This window comes from Balearica regulorum, chromosome 24 (assembly GCF_011004875.1).
Source record: "Balearica regulorum gibbericeps isolate bBalReg1 chromosome 24, bBalReg1.pri, whole genome shotgun sequence".
Taxonomy (NCBI): Eukaryota; Metazoa; Chordata; class Aves; order Gruiformes; family Gruidae; genus Balearica; species Balearica regulorum.
Genome location: NC_046207.1, coordinates 3,812,539 through 3,828,705, shown reverse-complemented (window position 1 = coordinate 3,828,705; position 16,167 = coordinate 3,812,539). Strand labels below are relative to the sequence as shown.

The window sequence follows — 16,167 nt, the reverse complement described above, 5'->3', positions numbered from 1 at the left end:
CAGTGCCACGACCTCAAACCCCTTCACGCTCCAGCATCGGCAGATTTGTGAGTAGCCAGGAAAAAAAAAGTCAGTTCATTTTTTTTTTTTTAAAAAGGGCTCACGGACGCTTGTCCTCTGGTGCCCCCTCCTTTCCTTGCTCACAGGCTTGACAACAGCATCGGTTTTCTCGCCTCCCAGTTCTAGCTCAGGCAGCCGTAACTGGTGACCAGCTTAGTTTGGTCTTTTGGGGGGGACTCACTGATCTGAGCACCCCTCCAATTCCTGCCACGTTTCATTCCTTCTTCTCCTTACAATATTTCAGCAGCAAAAGCTTGACTGATTTTCTCTGTACTTGGTAAATATCATACTCAAACCCTCTGCTTCTTACCAGCGTTCTGATTTTTTTAAATGCATTCAGCTTATTAGAAATAAATCCGCTCACAAAGCAATTACTCCTCAGCAACTGGTACAAAGTAAAAAGCCATGGACGTACTGAAACGGGAGGGCCCCCTCTGGGTTTTAGGAAGCCTACAGAATGGTTAAATAATGACTACTGTTAATCACTTAAGAATGCGTACCATTTGTCTGGGGAAACGAAAGAAGCCTTGCAGCAAAGCGTGGATGGCAGGTCCCTTCCCCGAGTCGGCTCGCACAGAGCAGATGCACACCAGCTTTGGTTTTATGTCTTTATTCTCTGGGAGAGAAGTTGGTGGAGCTTATGCAAAGCAGGGAAGACAGCCCCACTTTGAGAATTCTTTCTTAGGCTTCGGGGCTTCCGTGGGTGATGAATTCCTGGAGCAGGGCTTGCACTTCTCCTCGCCGACTCATCTTGGTTGCCTTGCCCTGGAAGCGGCCTCGCTTCCCAGCTCCTTTGCCTCCCAGCAGCTCTGCCACCCTGCAGTAACAACAGGACAGGCTGGAGGCCTCTCAGTTGCAGAGAAGAGAGTGCCCTGGCCCAACCTGCTCGAGAGCAAACAAGGATCCGTGCCCTAATTACACTGCTCAGCTGCTTAGTCTGCAACATTAGAATTCTTACTAATTTTAAAGAAACCATAGAACATGTTACCTGGGACCTAAATTCTCAACTGCTTCAACAGGTCCAGCTAGAAGAAAGAGTCCTGCTTCTTTTTCATCTCCCACAGTCAGGAACAGCAGGGTTTCCTGTGGACAGAGCGATGGATCTTGCTCCAGAGTAAGAGCCCTCCTTGTCCGGGAAGAGGACAGAGACACGAGCCACAGGACCCATCCCAGCACACAAACCATTCAGAAGTTGGTGTGTGTTACCAAGACAGAGACTCAATTTGAAGAAAGTAAAAGGGAGGGGGGCTTTTGAACCTTTCATGCTTAATCATATGTTGTGGGGGACAGAATGGGTACTGGGGTAACCTAAGTTAAAAGGATATGGTTGGCAGTAGGACTAGATGATTGTTGTAGGTCCCTTCCAACTGAAATAGTCTAATTCTATTCTATTCTAATTCTACTTCTACTTCTACTTCTAATTCTAATTCTATTCTCAAACAGCCAATGAGGTTCTGTACAGCTCTTCGGGGTCAGGCTTTTCCAGAGTGCTCTGAATTCTCACTGTTGTAGTTCCTGACTGTTGAGGATTCCCCTGCGGACTGAGGCTGCTGGGGACAACAACCTCATGTAACTTTTGAAAGGAAACAGACCTGTAACTTGTACAAACAGAAGCTTGGCTCTGCCTGTCCTACAGTTTGAATGAAAAAGCCAGTGGTTAGTCTTCATCAGTGACTCACCTCTGTCCCAATCTCATTAGCGATGATATTCATAAATTCAGAGTCACCCTCTTTCCTGTATGGATGGGGAAAAAAAAACCACTTCAGAAAGAAGCAAAAAAATCCCCTTTAGAGTCCAAAATATCAATCAGAAACCAAAGGCCTGATCAGGCCTGGGGTTTTGGCCTCTTGCTGTTAGGATAGAGATCAGGTTTTTTTCTATGTATCTAAATCCTCATTGTGCATTCCTGTAGACATATCAGGAATTGTTTAAGTGTTTATCTTTAACAAATAAAGCTCCTCAGTTTTATTTGAAAATATCAAGGGCAGAGAGAAATCAGATAGACACAGTTATTTCTTGGCTATAAAACTGGAAGAATTCAGTGACTAACATATTCCTTTAATTACAGAACCAGCCCGCAGGCTGAGGCAGTTTAATATTCTATTCACCTTGAGAAACAAGCCTGCATAGGTGTCAGAGAGATGCAACTGCCACAAAACGTGTGAGATACCATTTCACCCTTTTCCCTGACTCCCCCATACCTGTGTAACACAAACAGCTGGCTTTGAACAGGTTTGCTCTTGAAATCCCGGGCTATCAAAACAGCAATGTCTCTAAGAAGGTTCAAGTTATTCTGAAAGAAAAGCAAATAAACTGTACTGCAGATGGAGAAGACGGTGTGAACACCAAGTTGCGTTCCCAGAGACGGGAGCAGTTTTCCTAATACCCGCAAAACCCGATGTCTACGATTCAATTCCCAGTTATCACGACTAAAGCTCAGGTCTACAGGAAGCAGCCGCAATCTGCTTTTCTCAGCCCTCCTCGTACCTTCTGGAGGAGTTTCACAGAACTCTGCAGTCTCTTCACAGCCTCTACGTGCTCACCTGGTCCATTTCTGAAAGAACAGGGAGAATTTGGATCACTGCTCTGACACACAAAGAAAGGATTCCTTAAAGGAGCAAAACCAGATAACATCAAAAAAGCATTGCGTAGATGTACCCTGAGGCTTATGTCAGAAGGAATAGTAAAGATTAAATAATCAAAGTGGAAAGGGTATTACTTGAGCAGTGAGGTTAGAGCCTTCTCAGTACTGTGACTTTGTTCGACTGACTTCAGCACTCTGTTTCCTGCCAGGAAAACCAAGTTGATTTTGTTCTTTTTCCCTTTTTCCGTGCCAAGGAGTTTAATAACCTTAAAAAGAAAATCACCCCGGTCAGAACAGAACAGTACTTTGCTTATACTCACATAAGTGATCAGTTCCTACTAGACTATGCCTTGTTGTGAATGTTGGCTCTCTGCCAGTGAAAATAAACGGATTAAAATCGGCCATAAGGTCAACATATAAAAAAAAAAAAAAAGTCTGAAAAGACAGAAAGATTTACAGGCAGCTCTAGAATTTTATCTCCACCTCGCTGCACAGAGGATTTCTCATTCATGAGAAACACTCAGAAACATCAGAGCTTTGAGCAGAGGGAACAAAAGGCTAGCAACCCAGGAACGCATCGCCAAACTGGCAATATACCACGTGCTCTCCGCAGAGGTGTCGGCAGTTCAGAAAATATCATCGCTACGGATGAGAGCTGCGTTCTGTTACAAAGAAAGGAGCCTGACAGACTGGACAGAGGCTGCCGGCCTGTGCGCGGCCCATCGGGGCTCACCCAGCACGGGGCTTCCACTGCCCCGTTTCCCATCGGGACAATTTCCAGCAGACCTGGATCTTGGGGACTTCTGCTGTGCTCGGTCTGAATGTGTGCAGCGAGGGTCCCAAAGGCAGCTCAGCTGCAGCCCCCCCACCTGCAAGTCACTCAGGTTGGAGACGTGAGTCCCACAGCACATGTTGGAGTCTATGCCTTCGATGTCAACCACTCGCACTGGCCCCGCGTGGTCATCTGGCAAACCGCGGCTTCTCACCTAGCAAAAGGAGGACAACGGCAAGCAAGGTGACATCCGTGCCGCAGTTAATTTGGTCCCAAAGATATCATCGGTTCTCTGCCCGCCACTCACTGTTTCAATTTCAGGGTCATCTGCGGCCAGTTCCCTCACCATCACGGGGACCCTCTCCCGGATTTTCTCATTCACGCTCCTCTCCAGGGCCTCTACTTGCTCTGCTGTCATGGAGGGGGTGTCCAGCTCAATGACACTTCGCTGACGGCCCAGCTCCCTGCACCGATGGAGAACATCTGCTGCTGTAGCTAAGACCAGCTGGAAGGTTCCTCTGTGCAGCACTAAGTGCCACCCCACTGCTGGGTACGCGGTGACCGAAACAAAACGTACTTCCCTCCTCTCCCCGTTATTTACGGAGCACCAGAGGCGTACCAAACACTTGGAGGAGGACAAGACAGAGCAAGTACTTTGCACAGCTTCTCTCCAGTTCAGCCACCTCTCCCAGACCCTCTGAGCTCGAGTGCAATGGCCAAGGGCAAATTGCTTTTAATTTATCAATGTTCAGCTCCCTGTGGCCCAGCACGGTGGCACACGCCAAACAAGGCAAGACTGGGGTCAAAGAAGCCTCTTCCCTGCTCACCATGAGGTCGTCTTGAACCCAAACATCTGTTCTGCGATGGCAGTGATGAGATGCTGTCCTGGAAGAGACGTGCAAGCAACAGCTTTGAGTGCCGCTGGACACAGGAAAAGAGATTTTCAGTCAGACTGTATTTTTTCTGCTGATGTTCCCTGTGACATTTGGAAACGCCCGGGGCATGTGCTCGGCGCTGTGGGGCTCATGCCGCTGCTTAGGAGCAAACAGAAGAGACAGCCATCGCCTCGTGGACCTTGGGACCCCGAGAGCTCTGCGGCGCACAATGAAGACTTCGGGGCAGGCTGAACTTTTCCTTCCAAACCCGTTTGCGGAGGGTTTGTGTACCGGCCCGGGAGATCACCCAGGGGAGACGCCTGCCTTCCCCAGCGGCCCCGGGGACGGACCGTGCGTGCAGAGCTGTCGGGCAGCCCCCTGCCCTGACCGGGGCGGCGGGGGGGGGGACACAAGCTGGGCACTGACCGCCCACCCCAGCCCGGGGCCCCGGGTGGAGCCGGACGAGGCAGCCCCCGGGGCCCACCGCACTGCTACCCGGCCCGGCAGCGAGGCGTTACCGGGCGGCCCTCGGTCGGGCCGGGACACGGAACCTGAATGCTGCTGCATGTGGTCGAAACGACGCTCCCAGTCCAGCGACAGCAGCACCTCGGCGCCCGGCTCCAGCGCCGCCTGCACGAAGTGAACGGCCTCGGGGCCTCGCCGGGTCACGCGCAGCACCGGCACATCACCGATAAGGCCGCGATCGTCTGGCTGCGGATACGGGGCGTCAGTGCCGCCGGCCCGGCCCCGCTCCCGGCCCCCCCGCCCGGCCCGGCCCGTACCTGCCCGCCGCCCTCGGGGAAGAGGATGGTGTCCTCCAGCACCACCTGGAACCCACGCACCGGCTCCCCGCCGCCCTCGGGCCGCAGCTCCGCCGCCCGGCACGACACCACCCTGGTGGCGAACTGCAACGGAGACGGCGGCGCCGTGAGGGGCCGGCCCGCGCACTCCCCAGCGCCGCACCGCACCGCGTCCCCGCCTGCCCCGCCGCTACCTGCCGGGCCCAGCTGTCCCGCTGGCACTGGAACACCATGGCGGCGGCGGCGGCGGCGGCGGCGGCGACTGAGGCGGGACACGGGGCGTGGGGGCTGGCGGCGGCGACGGCGGCCGCGGAGGGACACGGGACTCGCGGTCGCGCCCGGCGAGCCGCAGGTGGGCGGGGCCTGCGAGGTGACGCGCGGGGCGCGCGCCCGGCGGCGGCGAGAGAACGGTTTCCCCGGTGGCGGCGGCGCGAGCGGACAGGAGGAGGCGGCGGCTGCTCACGTTTATTGCCACGTGCCCCGCGCGGGTAACCGGCACGGGGAGACCGGACGGCTCCCGCCGCCCTGGGTCGGGGTCCGCTGCGCTCAGCGGGGAGCCGGCCGGGACGGCTCCGCTTCCTCGGAGAACCCTGCCCCTCGTCGGGGCGTGCTGCCGGCGCACCGGGAGGCCTCCTGCGGCCGCGGCGTCCCCGGGAACCGGGGCTTCAGAGATCGTCCTGCGGGAGGGAGGAACGAGGTGCCACGGAAGGGGCCATCCCCCGACCGCAGCGACCGGCACCGGCCAGGCGGCCCCTGGGGAGTGTGTCCCCGGCCGGCTCCGGGACGGGCTGCCCGAGGGGAGCGGCTGGAGCTGCTACCGGCCGCCTGGAGCGAGCCCCGAGGCTCGGCGGGGGCAGCCGCAGCGTGTAGTGGCGTCTGGGGGCAGCAGTACTTACGTCCAGGTCGTCCATGGCCGGGGGGGGGCCCTTTGTCCGTCACCTTCTCCAGGAGCTGGATGAGAAACAAACGGCTGTGGGAACTCCGAACGCCCGGCTCCCCCCATCCTGAGCACCCACCCACACGTGCCCCGGGACCCTGAGGCCCACGGCCCGGCTCACCTCTGCATACTGCTCCACCATGGCCCTCTCCACTTCCTCGTCCCCTTCCCAGTCTCGCCAGTTGTCAAAGTCCACGGAGAGCCAGGCGGGCTGTGGGCAGAGGGAACATCCCGTGAGGGAGGGAGCAGCACGGAGGGGACCCGGCAGCCCCGTACTCACAGCCCGGCGATTGCTCTGTGCGGCGAGCGCGGGCTGCTCCTGCACGGGCGAGGGGACTGGGCGGGCTGGGGAAGGGGAGCGCGTCCCTTCGCCTGTGGATGCTGGTCCTGACCCTGCCTGCGTTGAGGGAAAAGGGCGGCCGCATCCTTCATGGAGGGCAGAGGTCTGTGGACTGGCGGTGACCGTGAGGTTGGGTGTTTTGGGAGCTCTGTGTTGGGGTGCCCGCATGGGGCCCTTGGTGTGCACCCCGGGGGCAGGCTGTTCCCGGGGAGCCACGAGGTGCTGCATGGGGACAGCACACGCACCGAGGCTGGTCCTGGCTGCCGGGCGCCACACGCACCTTGATGTTCTCCTTGGTGATGCGGGGCCAGGCCACTTTCTCCTTCCACTTCCTCATAAAACATGTGATGGAGCGGTCGGAGCGCTTCTCCCGTGAGTCCTGCCAAGAGATTGGGGTGCCTCGTCTCAGTGTCTGCCGGACTCCTCTCTGTAATCCACTGCAGACACGCACAGGATTAAAGCTCAGCCATGTGCAGGCTGTGGGACACACAGAACCGCGGGGATGACTTGTTTCTGGCCCAACGCAGCACTGCGAGTGCCAGACCCAGGGTCAGGGCTCCCAGGCTCCTGCTCACCCCACTCAGGCTCTTGGGAAACGGGCAGGATTCAACGCTAAGCAGCGTTGCTCAAGACTGCACGGGTTGGATTTAACTCTGGGCCTGATGCAAGCTGACGAAGAACAGTTTGCTGGGGGGGAAGCCTCACCTTGGAGTTGACCCTGGCGTACAGGTTGATCTCATTGTAGAACTCCACGCCGTCTGCATTTTTGCAACTGCCAAAACACCGTAACAGCCTGGCTTAGGAGAGGGCTGAGGCCACAGCGTGCCCAGCTCGTACAGAGTCCTCCCCGTCCTCTGAACCGCCCCCAGTTCAGGGCTGCGTCCCCGGTCGGCAGGGCAGCGGCAGCTCACCTGAACACCAGCCGTTGGTCCTCAATGACGACCTTGACATCCGTGCTGTCCTCCACGCAGAACTCCAGGTAGACGTACTGCGGGCGGTCGTACCACAGCGTCTTTGCGGGTTGCCTTGGGAAAGAGCAGACCGGCGGGTATCGCCACGGTGCCCACCGGTGCTCCGCGGGGTCCACGGGAGGCACGGGGTGGGGACCGGGGCAAGGTGCGTGCCCCAAGCGTGCACCCTGCCTGGGCCGAGCTCCGGGGCTGGCAGCGAGCGTGAGGTGGGCGCGGGGCCCGGCAGGCCGGGCTGCCCTCGCTCTCCCCCGGCCGTTCCCCCGCGCCCCGGGCCGGAGGGTCCTGCCCCGGGGGTGCCTCAGGCCCCGGGCGCCGCGCGGGGGTGCCGTGCGCTGCCCGTCCCGTCCCGTCCCGTCCCGTCCGATCGCGCTCACCTCGCCATGGCGGTGCCAGTCCCGCCCCGCGCTATTTCGGGCCGGGGGCGCGGCTGTCGGCGGGGGCCGGGAGCGGGGGCCGGGAGCGGGGGGGGGCTGGCCGGGCCGGGCCGGGCCGGGCGTGGTGCGGCCACCTGGTGGCACAGTCGCCGGCCCAGCGCCGCCCGCGGTGGGCGGGCCTCGCGCCGGGCCACACGCCCCGGGACCTTCGGGACCTTCGGGACCTTCGGGACCCCCGGCCCCGCCGCAGCCGTCCCGCCGGGCCGCCCGGGGGCGCTGACGCCACGCAGGTCCCGCCCCGCCGCCGCCAGGCCCCGCCCGCCACCGCCAGGCCCCGCGGCGCGGCGGCAAGATGGCGGCGGTTTGGCGGCGCCGGTAGCGTCGGTCATGGAGGCGGAGGGCGGCCCGCTGGGCCCGGGGGAGCGCTGGGCGCCGGTGGGTGCCGTGTCGGCGGCGACGGCGGAGGAGGAGGAGGACGAGGAGGAGGAGGAGGCGGCGGCGGCGGGCGGGTCGCCGCAGTCGGTGCCGCGGCTGCGGGCCGAGCGGCGCCGCCTGCACGGTGCGCTGCTGGCGCTGGCCTCGCACTTCGCCCAGGTGCAGTTCCGGCTGCGGCAGGTGGCCCGGGCCGGGCCGGCCGAGCAGCAGCGTCTGCTCCGCGACCTGGAGGACTTCGCGTTCCGCGGCTGCCCCGCGCCGCTGCCCCACGGCCTCGGCGATGCCCCGGTGAGTGCGGGGGCCGGGCCGCGCCGGGCCTGGCGGGGGGGGGTGCGGGCCGTGTCGTGAGGCCCCGCTGCCGGCAGAGCGATGGCTGGGGGCGAGGTAAGGAGAACGCCGTCTCCTTTCGGATAAGGACGTCGCACGGCGCTCCGTGCCCTGCGCCCCGGGGTCGGTACGTGTGTCTGAGCTGGCCGCAGCCCGTTAGCGGCGGCCGGGGTCCTGTTCGCCGCGGGATGTGCCGAGGGGAGCTCGGTGGCCGAGGCGAGGGGCGGCCGTTGCGGCCAGCTCAGGCCCCGCACGCTCCGCTCTAGGTCACGGCCGGTGCCGGGGAGAGAGCGTGCCGGCGGCTGTACGCGAAGCTCGGTCGAGGAGCGCGCGGGGCCGTGATGAACTGGAGGCAGCTCGCGGGGCCGTGCGTTAAAGCCCTGCCTTGTGCGTAACTGCCCCGCTCCGAGATACGGCGGTGACTCAGAGGTTCTTTGATACGTACGTGTTATGTGGCTGCTGGCTACGGTGCTTCCTGGGTGCCGGCCTCCTGAGATGGGCCTCGCGGGCAGGAGCTCTGGAGAGGCTCTTCCTTTGTCAGATGAGGCGGTGCGGCAGGTACCTCTCCGTGATGAACAGACACATCTTCTGCTCAGACCGGCATGTGGTGTTCACTAGTTAAATGCACGAGCTGAAGGAAACACTCCGCATACCACGATCCTATGCTCTGGGGCTATGACTATGATGGTAAATAAATATTCAATTTTATTTACTGATAACTTTTTTTTTAGAGTGAGCGAGAGAAGCAGGAACAAATTGAGGTCCAGAAGGAGAAGCAGAGGGAGCTGATCCTGCAGCTCAAGACACAGCTGGATGACCTGGAGACATTTGCTTACCAGGAGGGTAGCTATGATTCTCTGCCGCAGTCTGTGGTTATGGAAAGACAACGGGTAAGGCTCACAAAGTCCTTCTGCCTGTACTTCTTCTTAGCATTTGTGAGCCTCTTACAGGCTGTAGGAGTTCGTCAGTCCTTATTTCTCGCCGTCAGCTGTAATAGAGTATCAGTAGTTCATCTGCATGTGTATACCTGTCCCGTGTCTTTTCTTGCAATTTTCTGTGTGCAGCAAAAGTGGCCTGTTTCCAAGGTAATGAACGGGTAAAGGAGTATTTTGAAGCTCATGGACAGCAGTGCCACACGGTGAGATGATGCTGCTCACTCATGTTTTGCAGATGATTATAAATGAGTTGATAAAGAAGCTGGACATGGACTTGAGTGAAGATATTGCAACGCTCTCTCCAGAGGAATTGCGACAGCGCGTGGATGCTGCCATAGCACAGATTGTGAATCCAGCCAGGGTGAAGGAGCAGCTGGTGGAACAACTGAAGACGCAGATACGGGACCTGGAAATGTTCATCAACTTCATTCAGGGTCAGTGTTGAGTTTTAGATGAGCAGATTGAATTGCTTTGTAATTCCCTGACACAGTTATGATGAGGGAGGTCACAGCTGTCAGAGGATGCAGGAAGGGTGTCTGGGTCACGAGGAAGCAGAGATCTCTCTGAACTGATGGTGGGGAAAATGAGACTGACAAAAAGGGTGCAGAGAGGTCTAAGGAATATTGAAGGTGATACTTGGGATGCGCAGCTTAAATTCACAAGTGTGAAATAATAGTGTGAAATTCTTGTTCTAGATGAAGTTGGAAGTTCTGGTAAGGTGGAAGATGGACACTGTGAATGCGCAGGCAGAAAAGACGGTGGTGGCTCCTACAAACCAAATGCACGGCCTTCTGGAAATAGAGGTGGGCACCCTTCGGCTTGGAGCTTCCAGCACTGCTCCTGCCGTCACTCCTCTGAGGTTCGGCAGGCATGAACCAGCGTCCGGTCACGCTGGGCTGCTTGGTCTTTTTCCTGGCACGTGGTTTCTATTCTTTCCTACTCACGCTGACAGAAGGCCTGTGTCCAGTTCTTTAACACTTCCCCCACGGGATCAGTAGAGTAGTCGCAGAACCTGAATTGGTGGCGCAGAGGGTGGGATTGGCCCTCAGCAGAGTTCAGGGATAGAAGGGACTTCTGATACTTAGTGCAAAATGCAGACAGACCAAGCAGCGTGGTCTTGTACACACTGTTGGGCTGCACTGTAATGAATGCTCTTTGAGTTCTTAGCTCTGTGAGCAGATACAGTGAGATGGATGGATCCAGTGTTCTTTATAATTTGAGACTTTTCTACTTACAAAATGAATTTATTGGAACTAGAACGGTGTACTAGAGGAAATACTATAATACCTTTACCTTTTGTAATCTGAGGCATCTGCTGCTAGTCAGAGATAGGATACTGGCCTGGATGGACTTTGGGTCTTACCCAGTGTGGCTGCTCTTGCAAATTGAATTTAATGATGGCATGAGGAGCAAGCAGCATATGTTAACCTGCTGAGACAAGATGCTCCTTCAAAGTAGGCAGTGATCTCCTTCAGCAAAAGTTTTGGTATCTAATTGCCTAATCCTAATATTATCATGTCTAAAGAATGATCTTTCTGCGCTATCTTGTCTTTGGTTGATGCTTCTGATAGGAAAACCGTTGTAGGATTTCTTCTCTGTAAGATGACCTGATTGTCGTGAACAGGCCCTGCAAATGTTTGCTTTTCTGGTTGGCTTCAGTGCTTTGAAACTAGAAAAAGTAGCATCAGTCCTAGTGACGAAAGCTCCCGAGGAGGATCCGTGACAGAGGAGGAGCAGGCATTTGTGCTCCCTTTGTGTGTGTGAAAGAGCAGAGCTCTGATTCCTTAATGAGAGCACTTTTTTCTCTTTTCTAACCTGATCAGTGAACCCAGAAGACGCCAGGAAGATGCGAGAAACGGGCCTGCACCTCATGCGTCGCATGCTTGCTGTGCTACAGATATTTGCTGTCAGTCAGTTTGGTTGTGCTACTGGTCAGATTCCTCGCACCCTCTGGCAGAAGGACCAAGCCAACAAGGACTATTCCCCCTTAATTAAGAAACTGGAGTTGTCGGTGGAGCGGGTGAGGCAGCTAGCTATGAAACACCAGCAGGAAGACCACGTTATCAGTTCCTCCAGTCTGCAGGACATTCCCTTAGGCGGCAGAGATGAGCTGACTCTAGCTGTGCGGAAGGAGTTGACCATTGCTTTGCGAGACCTGATGGCTCACGGGCTCTACGCCTCATCTCAAGGAATGAGTCTGGTATTGGCACCCATCGCGTGCTTGATTCCTGCGTTCACCTCATCCCCGCAGACCATGCACCCCTGGGAACTCTTTGTGAAGTATTACAACACTAAGAACGGACAAGCCTTCGTGGAATCCCCGGCTCGCAAGCTCTCCCAGTCCTTTGCCTTGCCTGTGACAGGAGGAGTGGCCGTTACCCCCAAACAGAGCCTGCTGACAGCGATTCACACTGTCCTCACGGAGCACGACCCCTTCAAGCGCAGCGCAGACTCTGAACTGAAAGCTCTGGTGTGTATGGCACTAAATGAGCAGCGTCTGGTCTCCTGGGTAAATCTTATCTGCAAATCTGGAGCTCTGGTACAATCCCACTACCAGCCATGGAGCTACATGGCAAACACAGGCTTTGAGAGCGCACTCAACGTTCTCAGTCGCCTGAGCAACTTGAAATTCAACCTCCCAGTTGACCTGGCTGTCCGGCAGCTGAAAAACATCAAGGATGCTTTTTGATGTATTTTTATTGTGGATCATCCATTTTCAACAAGTAGGCAGCTGTTGGGCTCAAGAAGCCTGGCTTTTTTAAGACCAAGTTTGGCTCTTTAAAATTGGTATCTGCTTTTAGGGAAACGTTACGGTGTCTTGATGCTGGAAATCTTTGTTTTACAAGGCTGCCACTGCAAAACTGCTGGAGGTCACGCACTGTACAGCACCTCGCCCTGCCCGTTTTATGCAGCTCTGAAGAGCGAAACCGCTTCGCTGGGGAGCGGATGCCAGCGAGCGTTCAGTGCGCGAGGCCGGCTGCCCCGAGCCTGGGAGAGGCCTGGCCAGGGAGCCTGCAGGCGGGGGAAGCCCCTTGGAACTGCAGCTCAGCATCCGTGGGGTTATTCCTTGAACTTTGTGGTCGAGGCGATGCCTCTCACGGGAAGAGCGAGGCAGGCTGGCCAGTGTTTGGCTGCCTCGGCGTCGCTGGGCGGCGAGTGACTTGCTCTCCGCAGTGTGGATGTTTGAGAAACGGGGCGGATCTGGTGCGCCGTGGGTGCGGGCAGCTGCGCGGTGCCGGCAGCTCGGTGCTCTGCAGGGGCGGCCACGGTTTTAGTGCTGCCGGGCGAGGGGCCAGCACTGACGGCTTCGTCCGGCGATCCACAGCTCCTTTTTTGAAGCTTTTGTGCAATGGTCAGCGCGCCAGCAGCCTGGTGCTTTATAGGGGACCCATTAAATCGCTTTAGCAGGTGTACGTGTGGGGTAACCCATGTCCAGCGACCGTGTGTTAATTTGTGTTCGTTACTAGCCTTTGTGCTGCGGGTGCACTGGCTCACGGCAGTTGTTATATTTACAGTTGGAGTTTAAATTCCTGCTGGAATGGGGACTGCTCTGTGCCGGGTGTGACGTGCGGGGGGCCGTGCTGTGGCACCCCTCGGGAGATGCTCCCTGTGCCCGTGGGGGGGGGCTCTGGGGCCGCAGTGGGAATGGGGGGGGCAGCTGGGATTGGGGAGGGGGGATGGCTGGGATCAGGGGGCAGCTGGGGTCGGGGGTGGGGATGGCCAGGATCAGGGGTGGCTGGAATGGGGGAGGGGGATGTCGGGGGGGGGGGAGCATGTCTGGGATGGTGGGTGGGGGGGAGGAGAATGGCTGGGATCGGGGGGAGGCCGGGATCTGGGGGTGGCTGGAATCGGGGAGGGTGATGTCCAGGATCGAGGGGAGGGGGAGAGTGGCCGGGATCGGGGTGTGTGTGTGGGAGATGTCCGGGATCGGGGGGGGGGGGGGGGGGGGGGGGGGGAATGTCTGGGATCGGGATGGGTGTGGGGGGGGGGGATGTCCGGGATCGGGGTGTGTGTGTGGGGGGGATGTCCGGGATCGGGGTGTGTGTGTGGGGGGGGGATGTCCGGGATCGGGGGGGGGGGGGATGTCCGGGATCGGGGCCCGCCGGGGTGGAGGGGGCGGACACCCGGCCCCGCCGCCTGTTGCCCGGCAACCGTGGCGTTTCCCCTGCGCATGCGCGACCTGTTCCAGGAGGACGAAGCGGAGGTGACGCAAGTGACACGAGGTGAAAGGTCGGGAGCGCGGCAGCCGCTTCCTTTTCCGGTCTGGCCGCCATCGCAGCGGGAGTCTCGGTGAGTGCGGGGCCGGCAGCGGGATCCGGTGGGATCCGCCGCCATCCGCGGGAGCGGCGGGCCGGGGCCGCCGGTGGGCCCGGCTGTGAGCCCGGCTGTGACTGCCGCGTCCTGTCTCCGCAGAGATGGGCAAGTTTATGAAGCCGGGGAAGGTGGTGCTGGTGCTGGCCGGCCGCTACTCGGGGCGCAAGGCCGTCATCGTGAAGGTGAGTGCGGGGCCGGCGGGGCCGCTCTGGCGGGGCTGCCTTCGCTGCTGGCCCGCGGACGGCCCTGGCCGCTTGCTCCCGGGCGTTGCTGCTATTCTGGAGGCGTCCGTGCGAAGGGGGTTCGCGATGGGGTTTGGCGGCGGCTGGCGCTCCGCGGTGCCATCGCCGGCTGCGGTCGGTGTGTTTCAGAACATCGACGATGGCACCTCCGACCGGCCGTACAGCCACGCCTTGGTGGCGGGCATCGACCGCTACCCGCGGAAGGTGACTGCCGCCATGGGCAAGAAGAAGATCGCGAAGAGGTCCAAGATCAAGTCCTTCGTGAAAGTTTACAACTACAACCACCTGATGCCCACCCGGTGAGTGTGGCTACCGGGGTGTCACCAGCGGGGCTGAAGCCTGCTGCTGGCGGGGCCAGTCAAGTCTCATCTTCTTCCAGTGGTCCTGGTTCTCCTGTGTTCTCTAGTGAGCGCTGGGAGTCACCAAGGTTCTTAATTACGGGGCTGAACGAACGTGGGGCACGTGCTGTGCAGAAACAGGGACTGGGGAGGGGTGTGAAGGTGAGGGGAAGTATTGGTGAACTTCTGAAATAAGGCGGCTGGCTCTTGTTTCAGCCGTACTCGCTTTTCTCTTGATCATGGGGTGTCAGCGGAGGGTCTGGGGAGCTGGCAGAGCTGTTGTGGCCCAGTGACGTTTCTTCCCGTCCCCTTGGAGCTCCCGCTGGTGCAGGCTGCCAAACACACCGCGCTGGATAGAGCTGCTTGTCTCTTGTGAAGCGTGTAGCTGTTTCCTTTATAGGCTGAATTTAACGTCTTTGGAGGCTGTAGTGGTTTGGCGCTTTCCTGAACTGAGAAGGCTCGAAGAGCTGTAGTCCCTTCACCTGGCACTACTACGTGCCTCTGACCGGTTTGGGCTGCCCGCTGTGTTTTCACCCCTGTGCCAGGTCCCGTGACCGTTTCCCAACCTCGCTGCTCTCTTGCCCAGGTATTCTGTCGACATTCCGCTGGACAAAACAGTGGTCAATAAGGACGTTTTCAGGGACCCCGCTCTAAAACGCAAAGCAAGACGTGAAGCCAAGGTGAAATTTGAGGAAAGGTGAGTTGGGAGCTCGTCTCTTCAGAGGTGTTGGCACGCGTCCCCGGAGCGAGGGCTTGGCGCGGTTGTGCCGCAGCCTGGATGAGTCCCAGGTTGGACACTTCTGCCCCAACTTCCTTGAATATGTTTTTGGTTGAGTGCGTTCCTCCTCATCTTCTGTGCGCGTTTACATAACTGTCTGTTGAGGGAGCAGGCGGGTTGAGGTGCGGAACAGTTTGCCGACAGCCGTAGACTCGGGCTGACGTTTGTGACGATGCCGCAGCGTCGTGCCGGCACAAGCAGGGCCTTCTGGTGCCAGATGACGATCTCTTGGCATCGCGCTGCCCGTTCACCCGCTGTCTGTCACGGGGCTTAGTGGGACAGGGTAGCGCTGACGCTTTGCCAGGAGCGTTCTGGGTTAACAGTCCTTCTTTTCAGTCTTCTCTTCAGAACCTCCTTCAGCGGAAGGAGCTGCGCGGCCTCAGCGGGGCGCAGGGCGTCTCGCGGGCAGCCTGGGGTGCTGGCTGTTTTAAATCGCTTTGCCTGTGGTGGGAGGTTGTTTGGGGGCATCTCCTGGTGGCTGCCTTCCACGTGAGGTGTCGTGTGGGACTGCTGCGCGCTGCTCTTGTCTCTTGGAGTGGAAACTGCTGTGGTGTGGATGTCCTTCACGACAGAATCTGGAAGCTGACACGGACAGCTCGGGTGCGGGTCCTGCTGTCGCCCGCTGGCATGGAGCATTCTCTCACCTTTGTGTTCCTTCTTTTTCAGATACAAGACGGGCAAGAATAAGTGGTTCTTCCAGAAGCTGCGATTCTAAAGGTGTAACAAGATCACATCAATAAACATTTATTAAAACCCATTTTGTTTTGTTGTGTTAAAAAAAAAAAAACAAGCGCTGTGAGGTCTTTATCTCTGTGGTGTGGAGATTCCTGCTCCGTGCAGAGCTGGGAAAGCCATCGCAGTGCAGGCGAGCTGCCGAGCGTCTGTGGAGCATCGTGGGGCCTGAATGGTGGGTGAACGTGCCATCCCTGGGGGATAGTCCTTGGGCACCTCCCGCGGGGCAGAGGCTGCTCGTTCCCCTTCCTGCCCGATGGAAATGTCTCATTCCCAAAATTGTGGTAATCCCTGTGAGAACGGGGGTGGGAGAGGGGAGACGAGTGGGTAGTTCAAGGTGTCTGCGTCTTGTC

General features: G+C 58.3%; 4 protein-coding genes across 5 annotated transcripts; 2 read left to right on the top strand and 2 right to left on the bottom strand.

Moving 5' to 3' along the window:
* Positions 1-654: 654 nt before the first annotated feature.
* On the bottom strand, positions 655-5,426 carry AARSD1 (alanyl-tRNA synthetase domain containing 1). Of its 2 annotated transcripts, XM_075774916.1 has the most exons (12): positions 5,286-5,426; positions 5,074-5,196; positions 4,843-5,002; positions 4,244-4,301; positions 3,724-3,880; positions 3,514-3,630; positions 2,780-2,910; positions 2,548-2,614; positions 2,262-2,353; positions 1,740-1,794; positions 1,049-1,143; positions 655-877 (listed from the first exon to the last, which is right to left on the bottom strand). In XM_075774916.1, exons 1-12 carry the CDS (start codon positions 5,322-5,324, stop codon positions 742-744), a joined length of 1,230 nt encoding a protein of 409 aa, XP_075631031.1. In that variant the 5' UTR covers positions 5,325-5,426; the 3' UTR covers positions 655-741. The 2 variants fall into 2 exon arrangements, with proteins under 2 accessions (XP_075631031.1, XP_075631030.1); XM_075774915.1 differs by lacking the exon at positions 5,074-5,196 and having other exon boundaries at positions 5,286-5,329.
* A 116-nt stretch (positions 5,427-5,542) lies between these two features.
* PTGES3L (prostaglandin E synthase 3 like) lies at positions 5,543-8,008 on the bottom strand. Its single transcript, XM_075774917.1, has 7 exons — positions 7,714-8,008; positions 7,280-7,393; positions 7,074-7,140; positions 6,649-6,747; positions 6,150-6,239; positions 5,988-6,042; positions 5,543-5,768 (listed from the first exon to the last, which is right to left on the bottom strand). The coding sequence occupies exons 1-7, from the start codon at positions 7,719-7,721 to the stop codon at positions 5,638-5,640; spliced, it is 564 nt and encodes a 187-aa protein (XP_075631032.1). The 5' UTR covers positions 7,722-8,008; the 3' UTR covers positions 5,543-5,637.
* A 20-nt stretch (positions 8,009-8,028) lies between these two features.
* RUNDC1 (RUN domain containing 1) lies at positions 8,029-12,823 on the top strand. Its single transcript, XM_075774914.1, has 5 exons — positions 8,029-8,436; positions 9,207-9,365; positions 9,646-9,844; positions 10,106-10,213; positions 11,234-12,823. Exons 1-5 carry the CDS (start codon positions 8,101-8,103, stop codon positions 12,097-12,099), a joined length of 1,668 nt encoding a protein of 555 aa, XP_075631029.1. The 5' UTR covers positions 8,029-8,100; the 3' UTR covers positions 12,100-12,823.
* Positions 12,824-13,586: 763 nt separating this feature from the next.
* On the top strand, positions 13,587-15,839 carry RPL27 (ribosomal protein L27). The gene is made up of 5 exons (XM_075775149.1): positions 13,587-13,700; positions 13,824-13,906; positions 14,096-14,265; positions 14,891-15,001; positions 15,749-15,839. Exons 2-5 carry the CDS (start codon positions 13,826-13,828, stop codon positions 15,795-15,797), a joined length of 411 nt encoding a protein of 136 aa, XP_075631264.1. The 5' UTR covers positions 13,587-13,700; positions 13,824-13,825; the 3' UTR covers positions 15,798-15,839.
* Positions 15,840-16,167: the final 328 nt, after the last annotated feature.